The sequence below is a fragment of the Cyanistes caeruleus genome, chromosome 2, assembly GCF_971803275.1.
Source record: "Cyanistes caeruleus chromosome 2, bCyaCae1.hap1.1, whole genome shotgun sequence".
NCBI lineage: Eukaryota > Metazoa > Chordata > Aves > Passeriformes > Paridae > Cyanistes > Cyanistes caeruleus.
The window spans coordinates 69,023,401-69,038,932 of NC_141702.1; the positions used below are offsets into that span (position 1 = coordinate 69,023,401).

The 15,532-nt window shown below is 38.7% G+C and overlaps 1 protein-coding gene across 3 annotated transcripts in view; it reads right to left on the reverse strand.

The window, feature by feature from the left end:
- Positions 1-1,123: 1,123 nt before the first annotated feature.
- Positions 1,124-15,532, reverse strand: part of ACTN2 (actinin alpha 2) — a 67,485-nt gene continuing 53,076 nt past the window's right edge. For 2 of the 3 annotated variants that reach the window (XM_023923585.2, XM_086877723.1), the window contains exons 14-21: positions 14,823-14,963; positions 14,501-14,683; positions 13,235-13,369; positions 12,575-12,754; positions 12,062-12,208; positions 4,812-4,877; positions 3,774-3,932; positions 1,124-2,434 (exon numbers count right to left, since the gene is read on the reverse strand). In XM_023923585.2, the coding sequence (XP_023779353.1) occupies positions 2,276-2,434; positions 3,774-3,932; positions 4,812-4,877; positions 12,062-12,208; positions 12,575-12,754; positions 13,235-13,369; positions 14,501-14,683; positions 14,823-14,963 (1,170 nt within the window). In that variant the 3' untranslated portion in view covers positions 1,124-2,275. Of the gene's footprint in view, positions 2,435-3,773; positions 3,933-4,811; positions 4,878-5,979; positions 6,058-12,061; positions 12,209-12,574; positions 12,755-13,234; positions 13,370-14,500; positions 14,684-14,822; positions 14,964-15,532 lie in introns of all 3 variants that reach the window. The other variant, XM_086877724.1, reaches the window with a different exon arrangement.

The window sequence follows — 15,532 nt, forward strand, 5'->3', positions numbered from 1 at the left end:
ACTTTAGAAATCAGAAACCTGATATAAGATTGGAAAAATTACTTTACAAAAGTTTTATTCTCTTGCTGGTGATAACATTATCTCTCACATGCTTTGATCAACAGAGCACAGATGAAGGAGGAGCTTAGAAGCCCCTTCCATACTATCAAAACCAGTTAATAATATGACAATATAAAAATTAGTGGGTAGAGAACACAAACAACACCTGACAGAGGTGTTAGATACAAACTTTGTGGCAATTCTTTTGCATAATCCTGCCTGTAGCACTAACATTTTGCTTTTGTGCCACATTCAGAAGCTCAATGTTTTATTCTTCCCGTTGCATTAAACTGTGACAATGAGAGATGTACAGATTTATTTTTCAATAGGATTCAGCCTGACCAGCAGTCATTTAGCTGGAAATGTCTTTGCTTTAAGGCAGAGCTTCCTGACTTAGCTTGCACAGGCACTGTATTCACAGAAGGAGACTGCACTGCACCGTGTCATTATCAGCAGTGGCAGTAGCAGCTTCTTTCTGTGTGCAAGGCTGCACATGCACTGTAGGAGATGAGATCCTAGCCCTGGCAAGTCCCCTGCTGGTCTTTGTACAGAAGGGAGAAGGAAGAGGTATTTGGTCATCATCTGTCTCTCTGGGATTGTTTTGAAATTGCTCCCACTCCACCCACCTTAACCTGCTTTAGGATTGACATCACACACAGATTTTTAATACTTGCCATCCATAGATTTCCAAACAATGGCCAGTGAAAGCACTACTGCATACTTAACATCTGCTTTTTTGCACAGGTGGAAAAAGTGACATACAGAAAAGTTAAGGCCAATGTCCTCAAAAGCAGTAGTGCCTAAGTCCCACTGAAATCAATCTAAGCTTGGAGTCTAACAAGCTGTAGACATCTGTGCTCAGGTGACCTAAATGGAAACTCTCCTACTCATTCTCAGCTCCATCTCTCTTCATGAAACCAGACCTGTCCCTCCAGCACACAGAGACTGTTGTTCATGAAGACACAATGTACTGAAATGTGTGACAGACTTTGAATTTTTAGCGTCTGAAAACTCCTTTGATGTTCAGAAATGTTTCCAGTTCCTAGAGGGAGCCACTAGGTTAATTGCCCACCACAGAGTCTCATAAGGTTTTGAAAAGCAGACTTTATTTAATAGGCACATCATTGCTTTAATAGCACTGGGCTGCACAGCTCACTCCACCATTTGTAAATGGTTTTGTTTGATTACATTGCATTTCCTCAGTGTCGGTAGGATTCAAGTAAAAAAGTTACTGCTTTTATTCTCTGTCATTTCTCAAGATGGAAAGAAACAGTAAACGTGTAGCGCACAGGAGCAGGGTACAGACAGAACTGCCTGCAACGCAGCACAAGTCAAGACAAACTGAATTTTGAGCACTGAACAGTTAAAGCTGCAAGACAACCATACTACATATGCTCAGATGGGAGTTTGCTTTATGCAGGATAGAGATGAATGCTGCCCCCTAATACATACAATAATGCATTGTTATACTGAGAAACAAAGACTGTCCAACATAGACAAGAATGAGGGTTTCATAACAAAATAGTTCACATGAAATTAGCTTCCGTGTTATTTCTGATTATAAAAGTTGTATTCCCTCAGCTGCAAAAGGCCTAAAAGAAAAGAACTGCTTACAGAACTCTAAAACTGCACTTTAATCAGCTTTTCCCCCTTATATTACAACTCTTTGTGACGAAAGCATAGCATTCTGGATTATTTTTGTAATTAAGTACTTTACGTGGTTGTTGTACTTCTTCCCTGAAAATCTGCATTTTAGTATTTTATTAAATTCCACCAATAGAAGCATACAAAATCAGAAATCATGAGAGGAAAGTAATATTGCTCTATGAAAGAAAAAAAGCATGACATCTAATGTAGTTTCATGAACATCGTAAAAGAAGCGCATATGGCATTGAAACATTTCGAAAATGGAGAAATATTTTGCGAGTTTCAAAGTTTTTAGATTTTACATTCTGTTTTCTGAATGTACATTTCCAAAGTTAATATCTTGCAGTATTTTTAATATATTTTCTAGTATTGCATAGGACAGACAACCTAAAACCAACAAGGCAGGTATCTAGCGTGCTGCACACTTTAATATACACCTGTTACTTCAGTTACTAGCACTTTACACTGACAGTACCTACTGTATTTGTAAAACTTGTTTTTAAATCAGCTTGTCAAAGCTTTTGAGAAGCAATCTGGGCAATAAGGTGGGTATTTTTAGTGTCTACCACGAATACAGCCAATTACTGAATCAGAGGTCGCTCTCTCCATACAGTGCTGATGAAAAAGAGGTGTAATCCAGCGCCCCAGGAACGGAGCCCGGGCCGGTGTACGGAGGCATTCTCTTGATGCAGTACTGAGCCTGCTCAGGAGGCAGCTCTCGACGCAACTCATCTGCCAGGATATAAGGCTGGGAGGGGGAAAAGGATTGACAAGTTCAGCGTGTGTTCTCCAAAAACACAAAATATATTTATTTTCTCTGGCTGTGACTAATGAATTTGGACATCTTGCCTATTTTTCTGAGACCAAATATTTTCCTCAGTAAATTCCATCACAAATTATGAGTTGAAGGGGACAATTTCACCAACAAACTGATTAGGTCAAAATGCAGTCTCAGGGTATGTGACTATGTACGTTAGCTACCAAGCACTGTGCAGCCGTGGGCAGACTGCTACAGATACAGCTTATCCCTGGATAGTCAGCATGTCTGCAGTGCACTACTGCCCCTTCTGCAGTGACAGGACAGATGCAGGTAATTCCCATTAGTTTCAAGGTTCTAAATATGTGTAAAGAAAGATGCACTATTGTTCTTAATGGTTTGCATTTATGACATGAGGGATACCCTCTGTTAACAGACTTGACATTGCTTAAAATAGCACTCTAATGAAAACCGCTTTTTCCTGAGACCATCTTCCACATGAATTGCTACTGAGGACATGTCTGGAATTTAAAATGTGGTCCACATTAACTGAGATCACAAAATCGATACAAGCAGCTAGAATGAGGAAAATCAATCGAGCAAGCTTGGGCAAATAGACCTGTACTGCTGTGATCTCTTCTTTCTCCACAGCAAAAGATTGGTTTTGTGGCAGCACTGTTTATGGCCCTGACTCCTCCAGACGCTCTTGTGTTGCCATTATACTCCCTTGCATCTTAAAACACCACTCTGTCACAAGTGCATCTGGCAGTGGGGACGAAAGTATGCCAAATTCAGGAGCTTCCTCTACAAACCCAGTAACTAGAGGAGGCCTCCTCCTGCTGCTTCTGCTAGGATATGGATACACCACATTGCATCGCTCTGTTGAGTGAGCTGTCCAGTCACAACATGGATCACAGTCAGGTGTAGTCTTGTGCACCTGATCTAGGCTATGTTCCAGAGGGCCATACTCTGCACTGAAACATCCAGACAACAGCATGAAAGGCGGGATGAGTTCCCCACTAATTTAGGCTGTTGTGTGGAAATAACCTGATGTACAATATATCCATTATACAGACCGGCCATCTAAGTCTTGTCTAAGATGCCTAATTTTATGTTGGCTCTCTGTGATATGAGGATACACAGACCAAGCCCTGTGTTCTGCACTCATTTCAGGTAAGAGTCTTGGCTCCAAACAAGAAGAAAAGGCACATGCTTTCTGTGAAAGTCTGACAAACTGCAAACAAAGCTTCACTGTTACTGAAGGGCTTGTAACAAGAAGGGCTAAACAGGAGGGCGATTGAATCCTTACAGCAGCAGCACGGTGACTGACCTTATCTGAAGCCAGGATTCTGAAGGAAGCTATCACTTGCTCAGCCGTGTCTGTGTCTGCTGTTTCTCTGGTCATGAAGTCAATGAAGGACTGGAAAGTGACAGTTCCTTGCCCATTGGGGTCAACCAGAGACATGATTCGGGCAAACTCAGCTTCACCCTTTCACAAAATCCAAAACAAAGAAAATGGTCACCATAATACCGGTCTCCAGCAGCCCAAGCCTCTGGTGAACCAGTCAGAACCACTTACAGTTACAGAGCTTATAAAGCATCTTCCTGACACAGGAGCATCAGCATCAGAGCTGTACCTTAAATGCCCACCCCATTTCTGTAAAAATGACTGTGCTTTTGGAAGGTGTATCCTTTGTCCTAAATACATAAAATATGTACCTTTCAATTAACTGTTGCCATCTTCTCTCCCTCCCACCCTCCCACAATGCCTGTTTAACTTATTCTAATTTAACACTTCATTTTCCATCTCAACTTAAACCACTGTAATTTAGGTACCATGTAGGGAAGTGAAACAATAGACCAACAACAGATTCACAGAACTAAGAAGGGAAACAATTCTGAAAACTTCATGCCAAATGCAGGACACCTTAACTAAGGATAATCTCTTTCTTTTCCATTTAAAAGGTGAATATTGGAGGAAATTCTTAGAATAAATAATTGAAGCAAGAAAAATGCAACCCTCAAGGCAAGTTTATGAAAATTAAACAGTAGCAAACTCATTCTTCATCATGCAGGTAGAAAAGGAGAAATTTACAAAAACATTAGCTTAATAAAAGTTAATTTCAACTTTTAAAGTTTCCTTAATTCAAAGAGCAATGCAGTGCACCATAGAATATGGTTTTCAAGTGTCTTGTTTCACTTTTAACTTCCCTTTTAATCATTTGAAAATAAAGCAAAAGCAAAGAAAGTACTATCTCTAGTGTAAATGACATTAGTATCCTCTCTATTTAGATAAGCTTTAGTATTGCTGTGGTTAATGTTTTAGCTGTGAGCAGAATCAGTTGACATTTTTTCTTAAAGTTCGTACCAAATCATAACCCATTGAAATTAAGCAAGCTCTGAAATCATCATGGTCCATCAATCCATTCTTCCTCTATTGACAAAAGCAACGTAAGGAATATAGAAGGGAGGGTTTGAAGAATCCAAGGTAATTTCCAGAGAGATGACAAGTTTGGACCATTGGCATATTGGATCCAGTGCGTGAACAGTATTCATTGATGTTGCCCCATCAGGTCACCAGAATCATCATCAGTTTTAAAAGAGGAGGAAGTAACTAACATATTACGCACAGGAAAGAGACATTTTCACCACAAAAAAGTAACATCAGGAAAGGTCAAGGGAGAGATAAGGGAGGAGATGAATGGGACAAGAATACAGAGAACACAACCAGAGAAGACAAAGAGAAGAGCAAGGAGAAAAGTTTGTTACTAAACTAGTCAAACTCAGCAGGTGTTCAAGCTGCCTCCCTGATATGAAATGCCTTTGAAATGTTCTGCATGGAATCTCTAGCAGCTAAAAGTGAAAAACAGTGAACTACTTCATTCCAAAGCCAAAGTAAATACAGTATGAGAGCAATCTGCTGATATATGTGAAATTAGTACAGGGATTTTCTTTCTGACTGCCGGCTGTCAAGACCCTGACTACAGCAGAGATGTGAATACAGGCTTAAAGGATGTAAAACCTAGAAGGAGATCAGTTGAAGACCTTGTATGAAATGAGGTTGCTCATTTTCCAGCCAATAACATATCTACAACATTCTCGACTCAAAGCTAAGTAAACATTAAATGGCATGAAAGTAAGAAGGAAAATAAATGTTTCCTCTGTGCTGTGATAGATTGCAGTGGCTTGGAGAGAAATGTGTCATCATGTATTAGGAGAGAGCATAAGAGAACTTGTATTGAGTCTGAGGAAAGGAAAATTGACAAAAGTCTGATTGCAAGAAGGATAGGAGCTCTCCTAGGTATCTAGCAGTGTCCAAATAAAGTATCTCAAACCAAGTAAAATAAACTGAAAAATCTTTGAAAAATGTAAAGGAAAATACAGCTCAAAGTGATGCTGACAGTCCATCTAAACCAGTTGTCTTCCCAGAGGCAGGATCTTTTCAAAGCATCATGACCAACAGACTGGAGTTTTAAACATGCAATCTTTTTGGCTATTGTTACATCTGAAAACAGAATTATTTCAGTTTCCTCTACCTGCAAGTCATTTCCAACCTGTCCTAGACTGATGAGGCAGGCTTTAAATTCATCAGACTGTAGATTGTCAGATTCGTCCTAACATCCCATCACAGGTCATGCATTTGGGAAGGGGAAAGGAAAGAAAGAAAAGTCACAGATCAGGTTAGTTGGTTAGTAAAGAAGATTCTGTTCACAAATTAATAACCACATTCTTCCAGAATTTCATGGAAATGTAATGTCAACATATGCAATGAATTACCTAAAAAGTATACAGTTTTTGCAGTTTCATGCTTTAGACTTTTTCTTAATAGAAGAGGGTCCTCACTTCAACTACAGAGTTAAAACTCTGCTTCCTTACATCTCTTTTTCTTTAAAACATCTTTGCTGACAAGGCAGATTTTATTCTATGAGCTGCCATTTGCTTCCTTTTCTGTTGTCATGCAGCTTATGTGAGAGGCAATAAAAATATCACTGAATCCAGGCAAAACATGCTTTCCCCACTCAATTACTGTTACTTCATTCTTGATCTCGTTATACAACTTAATATAATATGCATTTCTCAAAAGAGATAAGCACAAAATAAATTTATAATTGACAACTTCTTTTCAGTTATCTGTCTTCTTTAACAATATATAGAGTCAGGTTTTGCTTTGAAAACCAACTTTAAAAAAGCACCATTGAATTCCAGGTTAAATGGTTCCTAGCAACACCACATCAAACTGGAACATTGTTTTGAACTAGTATCTCTTTCTATTTTGCAGGTGAAGGAATTCACACTAACTTCTTAAAAACAGACTGACTTGTCTTGTTCTTCCTGTTCATACAAAAGGTGTCCTATCAGAGGGGTACTTTAGAGTGAGTTAACATAAATAAAATTAAAGAGGTATTCCAAGATGAACAATTATTACCCTTATTGATTTTACAGACAGAAACCTTGGAGAAGATCCAAGGTTTTCTGTCTGCTACGTATTTGCTTGCTAGATGAATAATTTATTTTTGAAAATTTCTATATAGCTATGCATAGGTAAAATTATGCAAGTTTTCACAAATGCACTGGGCTTATTTAATATAATAATAGGATGAAGTGGTGCTGTAGTAAGTTAACACCATGCATTTTTAAAATGTCATGCTGTTATTGACTGCCTCTTCATCGATATCCACCAGCGCCATAAAGGAAAGATCAAAAATAACAGTGAGAAGTCAATGAAGAGAAAAAAAGCAAAGTTACAAATCTGGAGCAGCATTTTATTAAAAGCCATAATCACACTACAGTTTTTATCCTTTAATATTTCCATTTTATATGATGATTCCTTCTATAAAGTGTTCAAAATGGCTTATTTTATCATTCTCAAAATGTTAATCTAGGCTTTGAAACTTTCAAAACCTATCCTGGAGACAGGCAATGGCAGGTCCCACCAGGGGTGAAGTTATTAATTTTACCTCATTTCTAAAGCTGAGGATACTTCTGTGTGACTGCAAACAAAATGATATAAAAATGAGATTTAAGAGTCAAATCCTGCCCCTCCATCTCCTTTAGCAGCTGTTGGTGGAGGATCATCAGCTATCACCCCACTCCATGAGGGGGTGGGGTGGGTGGGCAGTGCATGCAGGAGCTCCCCAACCAGCAGTGAAGGGCAGACAGGAGTGAGGGGCTGGCATATCCTCCAAGATGCCATTTTCTTTAGGAGGGAAGTTCAGTGGTTGTGCTGCAGCTCAGAACAGTCATGGTTAAGTGGGACTCCCTAGTGAGGGGCCAAGTAGTAGTGCCAAGTGCTATAGCAGGTTTTCACATTCTTGTAGTGAAATCGTCAGATCTTCATCATATGTTGCCCTAAAAAGCATCTTTGCAGTATATCAGAGTTTCATGGAACTTAATGGCATTTTGCAATTAAGGCATAGATCAAGCCCATATGAAAGCTTTCTCAATTGAAAATGGTTCTTGATATTTATTTTTATTGTTTGGAGGCCAACATTAAGAGCTGAAAGTAATCTTTTAATGCATATAAATAACTTTGCCTTGTTCATCTTTTCCTGCCAATACAAAGAAAAACACTAAAATCTCCTTCATGTTTCATTAGAAATCTTTTCCCTTCTCCTTGTGATTTATATGTGACCTTATAAAACAAGTGAACTTCTGAGTCAAAGTAATCCATTCTTAAATATGTCCTTAATTTTCCTGAATGCTAATCGACCTGCATAAGCCTGAACATATGACTACTTTAACAGGGAGTTGTTGTTTTTCTGTTAGCAAAATATAGGGTGGCATGATGCTATTTTTCTGCATGCAGAGCTCCTACTTGAAATCTGTAGTTTGCAGAAAAATCAATAATAGAATGTATTAGCAGCCATTAAGATAGTACAGGCAGAGCAGCTGCAGATATTTCATCACATACTTTGCAGTCTTATTTAGAATTTACTAAATATACTGAATCTGAAAAAGGAATCCCTGCATAAAGAGATGTCAAAACCAGTGACTGACAACCTGTGTGGTATACTGACTTGGCTGCATACCATAATTCAGCTATGCACCATTTTGAACACTTCTAAACTGCTTCTGTGATTCAGACATTGTGTCCCACTTTCTCTTTTTTTCTCCATGCAGTCACACTAAGGAAGGAAATATAGCAGCATTGCTAAAGATTTATATTTATAACTACAACTAGACTGTGCCTTCAGGCACAATCTCTAGCAAGGAGTAGGGCAGCAGGGTAAGCATCAGCACCCTCAGGAATAACCCCTGGGGCACCAGCATGTGTACATGCCTGATGGGAACACAGGAGCCAAGTGGGTTAACCCATGAGCCAGGGGAGAGAGCGTGTTTGCCACTTGTCTCTTCCAGGATGACTTGCAAAGCTCTCTGTGCCAGCACATCTCTGCTGGGGATGCACTGAAAGGAGCACGACTCTTCCTGCCCTTGTAATTCTCACATGCACTGTGAGAATTTTTTTAATATATTCTTCCCAGAGAGGAAGATAGTGGTTTCTTTCTCAGATTCATAAGCAAAGGCAGTTGTTTCTAGAAGCACCCTAAAAAGAGTTGTTAGATTTACGTATACCAAAGTGCATACTTTAAAAGGGGGAAGGGAGCTATTCAGCATATTAGTACTTTGCTGACATCCTCAACACTCTGTCAGACATTAAGAAATGTCTTAAATGGGAGAAATGCCACACAAATCAGACCTTTATCATGCATAAATTATTCTGTTGTACTTAGATATTTAAAGCCTCCTTGTCAGTGACAGTATTAATTTTTGGGATCCTCTATGGCTATTCATCACGGTGAACAGCAGTCCAATCTTTCAAGTGTATTTTTAAACTATATCAGGCATTCAGAAATGCTGCTAAGTGCCACAAAATTTTCACATATATTGTTAATTCCATCTGACATGAAGAAGACAGCATTTTTCATGGTAGTGCTTATGTTCAGATAATCCAGTTTTATCTTAACTTCTATTTAAGGAAATAAAAACCATAGAAGAATCCATTACTGCCTTCTCTATCTAAACATGAACAAATATAAAGTCTTCATTATTTTATGTACACTGAAGTAACTCAGAGGCACCCTGAGTTTCCTTCATTCACCAATACTAAATATTCAAGTGTGCAAGGACACAGGAAAAAATTGAAAATAGAAATTCTATTTTCTTAGAAAAATTTCAGTTTTCATAGAAAAATGAAAAACAAGCCTGGCTTTCTCCAACATGTTTGTTCAAAGTCCTCTTCTAGCCTGTGTAGATTGATTTGCATCTGTCCATTAAGCAAGTGTAATTTAATCCCTCTCTTTTATCAGTGTTTCAGCTATCTGTTCCCTGCATAAAGCTTGATGGTTGAGTGGTTTTTGATCTTACCTTCCTCCTTTCTTTAACTTGCATTATGCTACAGAGAAAATAATTGTTACACACTGTCAGTGCAAAAGCCCACCTAGACCAGTTTCCCATGTCTGATTCTGAGGGGTGAGCTACACTAAAGAGGGTATTTATAAGATGGTCCTTTCCTTACATGATCCTTTCAGACCTCTTTTTTTAAGCCATTGGATTATATCTGTCATGGGAAAAGGCAAGGTCTGCAGCTAAACTTTCAGATCAGCCCCAGTTTGTTGAGACCATAGAAACAGATGAGATGTATGATAGATGAGATATCTGTGTCCTCCAGCTTCTGACCTGGCCATTCAGGCTTCCTGCAACAGGAGCCAGGGCAGAAGGGTCACAGCCTAAAGCCATGATCCATTATAGCCTGAGGAAAGAGACAGCCAGAGACAGGTAAGAATCTAGGAGCTGGGAAGCAATTTTGTGTTAGACATTATTGTTGTAGCCCATCTCCAGTGTGCTAGTGGCTGTGTGTCACAACCACCTTTTTCCAGGTCATACAACCTTTCCTAAGGCCTTGCTGTGTTTTGTGCTTTGCTATTTCCATGTCTTACTGCATCTGCAAAGCCTGAAAATCCCTAGCAGTAGGGTTGGTTGGTGTAAGATTTAGCTTCTCCCTTCAGGCAGCCTGAGGCACCAAGAGCTGACTGTGATATCTCCTCATCCACTGAGCCAGCCTCGCTGCGAGCAGGCCAGAGAACTCACCTTTGAACTACCAAGGTACAGGGATGCTTGAAATGGCCATGCAGTGTAAAATATACTTGGATTCAGTCACTTTGCTTTCTTATCTTTAGGGAGCTGTCAAATCTTTGTGCAAAGACCTCGGTTTCCCTTAGAGAGGTCTCTCAAATACAGGCATGTAATTTATCCAGGCCTGGTACTTTGCTTTTAATAGCTATAATTACTCAATTATCTGCTCCAGTGCATTGGGAAAGCCATTTGGCATACTACTTTCTTCCACCCCAGGAAATCTATCTCTGCTTTTGTGATGTTATCTTCTGCTTCCTTAGAAAATACAAAAAAGAATCCCTTCCTAGTTCTGTGTAGCTAAATCTCCCTATGCTTGTATGTTCCTTCAGCAAGCAGAGGTTTGACAGTTCTGGTCTTCTTCCTAAAGAGGTATTCTAAAGATTTAGTAAACTGTGACTATCAGCATCCAGTCCATATCAAATGCAAGTGCAGGTATGGGCAACCAGTGTGAGCAGAGCTGGACAAACGGGATGTTGGTGAAAAGAAAGGCATTTTGCTGTACCCTGAAATTATTTAAAGGAGCTGACTCAACAGACTTGGGCTGCATTATTGTAAGTTTTTTCAGTATTTGAGCTGTGAACTTGGTTTTAAAGGTGGGTTCATGTGAGCATAGAGCCATCAGAACTAAGTCATGTTCATATTGTTCTCCAAATTGTTCTGAAAATGTCAGATCCCCATCTGCATGTATTTTGCTATCGTGTCTGTTAATCATCATAACACTCTGTCCATGAATACTGCATAACTCAGAGAAGTGAGTTAAGTTTCTTCACAGGAGTGTTTTCCTTCCTAATTTTTATTCATCCATATTTAGATAACTAAAAAATGTAACAGCTTCTAATTTCCCACATACAGCCCGAAAAATAAAGGCTATTCCTGGACAGCTGTAAGTGTCCCAACTGTATTCCCTATAAATACATTTCTAGGGAGACAAGTTGTGATTGAAAGGGGACAAAAACCTCTGTGATACAGATTAGAGCTATATTTAAGGAGATGGAAACTCACATACTTAGAACTTCAAGTACTTAGAACATGCTGTACTATCTTAAAATAAAGGCTCATGTTATTTTCTAAAACACGCAGATTTATGCAGTTCTATTATCTGAACAAATACTGAACCATATTAGCAGAGCTATAATTTTTCATTACATTTAAAAAAGCAAAAATTAATCTTTAATTTATGTCCACAATGCTACTAGGCTGTGGGGTGCCCTGGGCAACCTGAACCAGTGTTGATGCTATCTAGATGATGGCATCCCTGCCCAAAGTGAGGAGAGTGGACCTAGATGATCTTTAAAGTCCCTTCCAACCCAAGCCATCCTATGATTTTATAAGGCTATAAATTCTTCTTAACTGATCTTTTATTCCTCTTTTAAAAAGAGCCCATTGCTAGTGCATTTGCAGGTTTTTTTTATTTTTGGAATGCCAAGAAACTTGCTTTTGGGAAGAATAAATATTGCTAGTTGAGAAAAAGCAGGAGTACTGTACCCTGTCAAAGTGATTGAATGATGCTCTGAAGTCATTCATTTGTTCCTGGGTGATACCCTTGGCATCTCTTGTGAGGATCTGAGTCTCAACCTCATTGATAGTTCGAGCAATGGTGGTAAGCAGGAGCTCCCATCCAACACGGATGTGCTGTGAGAGAGAAAATACTAGCTTACTACAGAAGCAAATATATTATTTTAAGTGTGTAAAAAGTACAATAGGAAAAAAATAAGCTCTAAATATTTATGCAATATTTTTCCATGCCACTAACTCTGTATTACGACCAAGGATCACTAAAAATAAAAATGGCCTTCAGAAAAATACACACCTGGTTTCTAAATGGGTACTTCTTCACTAAAAAGTGAAAATAAATTAAAATAAAACAAGTTTTATGGAATTGTCACAAAGTCTGCCAAATTCCATCTTCTGTGGAAATCCCTTTAAATCAGAGAATGCAGTTACATGACACAAGAGGACAGAATAAAATAATAAATACAAAAGGGAGTAAATGGCTACCTCCATGGTGTAGTTGGTATGCTTGTTGTCAAACACCAGGGCTTCTTGTATAAGCTGATGGTCTCCTTCCAGCTTGTCAATATTGTGTTTATAATTAATGATATTGTGCTCATATTGCTTCAGCTGATTCATCTGGTCCTCCAAAGGCCCTGTCATTTCAATAGAACTGCGGGCAATTTCCTGTCAAAAGGAAAAATAAAACATCCCGAGTCCCACAGAATTTAAGTTTCAGATGTGCTAATTTGATCAATGTTCACATAAATACGTTGTATTTTTATACTAAAAATAGTAATAAAACCTTCATACAGTGGACATGAGAAATTTTACTGTAGAAAACACATTTCAAAAGAAATGTATCACATTTATACCTGGAATTAGTATAGAGACCCCAGTGAACCTGGCATCTTTTCTACAAAAAGCAGAAGCTAAACAGTAATTGTTTAGTGATTCATTTTTCAAAGCTGAATCTCCTGGTCACCATCAAGGTACCACTTGTACAAAGTTTCACAGTTTTAAGAACAATTTTAACAGGCGCTAAATAGTTTAGGATCAAACAGCTGGCGAACTGTCACTGACTGCTGTTGCCCTGTACATAGATTAGAGATAAAAAATTTTAAGTCCCTTTGTTCATCAGCTTCTGCATGAGGGTCTGACACTCACCTCCATCTTGGTCTGGATCCATGGCCCAATGACATTGGCCTGAGCAGCAAACTGGCGGCGCAGGCGCTCGTTGGCGTGCTGGCGGGCTAATTCCTCCTGCAAGGATTGATCCCTCTGAGGCACCAGCTGCTTCACCTGTTACAGTGGGAAGGCACCAAAGGTGAGTAGGCACAATTGAATAGTTTAAAAACAAATGGAAAAAGTAAGTCTGCAGCTACTAATTTTCATTATTGGTCTGAAGGTCGGTATCAGAAGAACAAGCCAGAATGATCGCTATTTTATTTACAAATTCTGTGCTAACATAAGAAATTTGTAACATGGTCTTAGGCAGCCTGACCAGAGAGACTGACATGCAGAGAGAAGAAATTCTCACCTCTGGCTGGATTCAAGTTCAAGACAATTATTTCACTTTAATTGCTCTTAGAGCAGTTTTTCTTTTGAAAAATGAAGGTGATTTTTCAATCTCTAAGTAATTGTTCTAAGACAGTGTAAAACATTTCATTTACACCTCCATTAGAATAGGATAACATTAGACATGTTCTGTCTGTCATGTGCATCTGGAGATCTCTAATTCATTTCAAATGCTTTTGTTTGGCTTACCCCTCTGAACTGTCCAGGAAGATTCTAACCTTAGTCCTTACTGCTTGATTTTTATTACCCACTGAGGGTGTGTTCTTGTCCATCTAAGTTTTTGTAATTCTACATTTTACACAATCATTTACCTGCAGCATTTTATCTTAGTTCCTAATGAAGCAAAATTGGTGTGATTGCTCTAGGAGCCTCTCTCTAAACCTTTCCCAGTACTTTTCAGTTGCTAATGGCAATTTCATTTTAATTGGACAGAAACATTAATGGTCCCAAAGATGCTGATTTTATACAACATTTTTGAAAAGCAGCTTCTGGGTAGAGGAAACAGAAAATTTACTCTCTATACTAAGAGAAAGAATACAATCATTTTCTGTTCTTTTAAAAGCACCCCTGGCCAGGCACCAGCTCTGCACTAACCTCAACACATGATTCTCTTGCCCTGGCAGAAAGTCAAAGAGGACACAGGTAATATTGCATGGCAGGAGCAAGGGATATTGTAAAGGGAGCCTGGCAAGCATAAGGGAGAGCATAAGGTACTGTAGAAATTCATTCTGGCATCTGATGATCTAGAATAATTTAGAGATTTAATGGAAAGTTCTCTGAATATTCTCAGTAATTCTAAACTGGAATAATGTGTTACAATGTCCTTTTTGTATTTAGCAATTTAGCATACGTTACCTTTTCCCACTTGCTACGAATCTCTTCAACTGTAACAGTGCTGTAAGGATTGGTTGCACTTATTCTCATGCTGTAACTCTGGATGACTTTTTCAACTTCATTCTGGATTGACAGTATGGCCTGTCGTTCACCATCTGCCTCTGGCAAAGTAGCTTTAAATTGATCGTGTGCAGAGATTAAACTCTAAAATCAGAAACACAGAGTGAGAACTCTAACATTTCTTCCAGCATCTGGAAGATCTGCTGTAAATAAGCACAGCTCCTCTCACAGGCTCTCAAACATGCTGGCTACTGGGTATAGATACAGGAAATAATACAATTACCTGAATTTCCTCTATGCTATGAACAATAAACATGTCCTGTAGGTCTTCCATAGCACCTTCCATCCAGTTGTTGAAAGGAGCAGCTCTTTTGGCAAACTCCAGGTGAAGCTGATCAATTGTTTCGAGCAATTTCTCCGTCCTCTGTACAGGTTGGGAAAAGTGCATTCTTTTGTTATTAGGGCAAGATCTAGCTCCACACACATACTCACCCATATACAAAGCCATGCTTCATCTTATCAAAAGCATTTGATTGCATTGATTGATTTCACCACCTGCTTTAAGGATTCTAACTCAAGGCAATAGAACTAATTGCAGTAAAAGTACTTTCATATCCAGCACATTGAAAGGGGTGGGTGTATGCCTTTGAAGTTACAATATTGATATTTTAAGTATTTTTTATATATATTTTCAATATTTTTGTTATTTGGATCTATCTGCAAATGAATTAAAATCTGTTAATTTTGATTTAGTAATTTAAGTACAGAAAGGAAGAATTACACGTTTCCCACCTTGGCATTTACGTGTGTGACTTTCTCTTCTCCAAAAGAACAAGGCTTTGCAAAGTATCTCTGCTTTGAAATACTCACTACCAAAAATTAATCTACTGCTGAAGAGAAAAACATGCAAGACTACAAACTCAGACTAGTATGAAAAGGTAACTAACCAATAGCTTCTTTTAGCCTTGCTGGACATCAGATTCCCACAGAGGG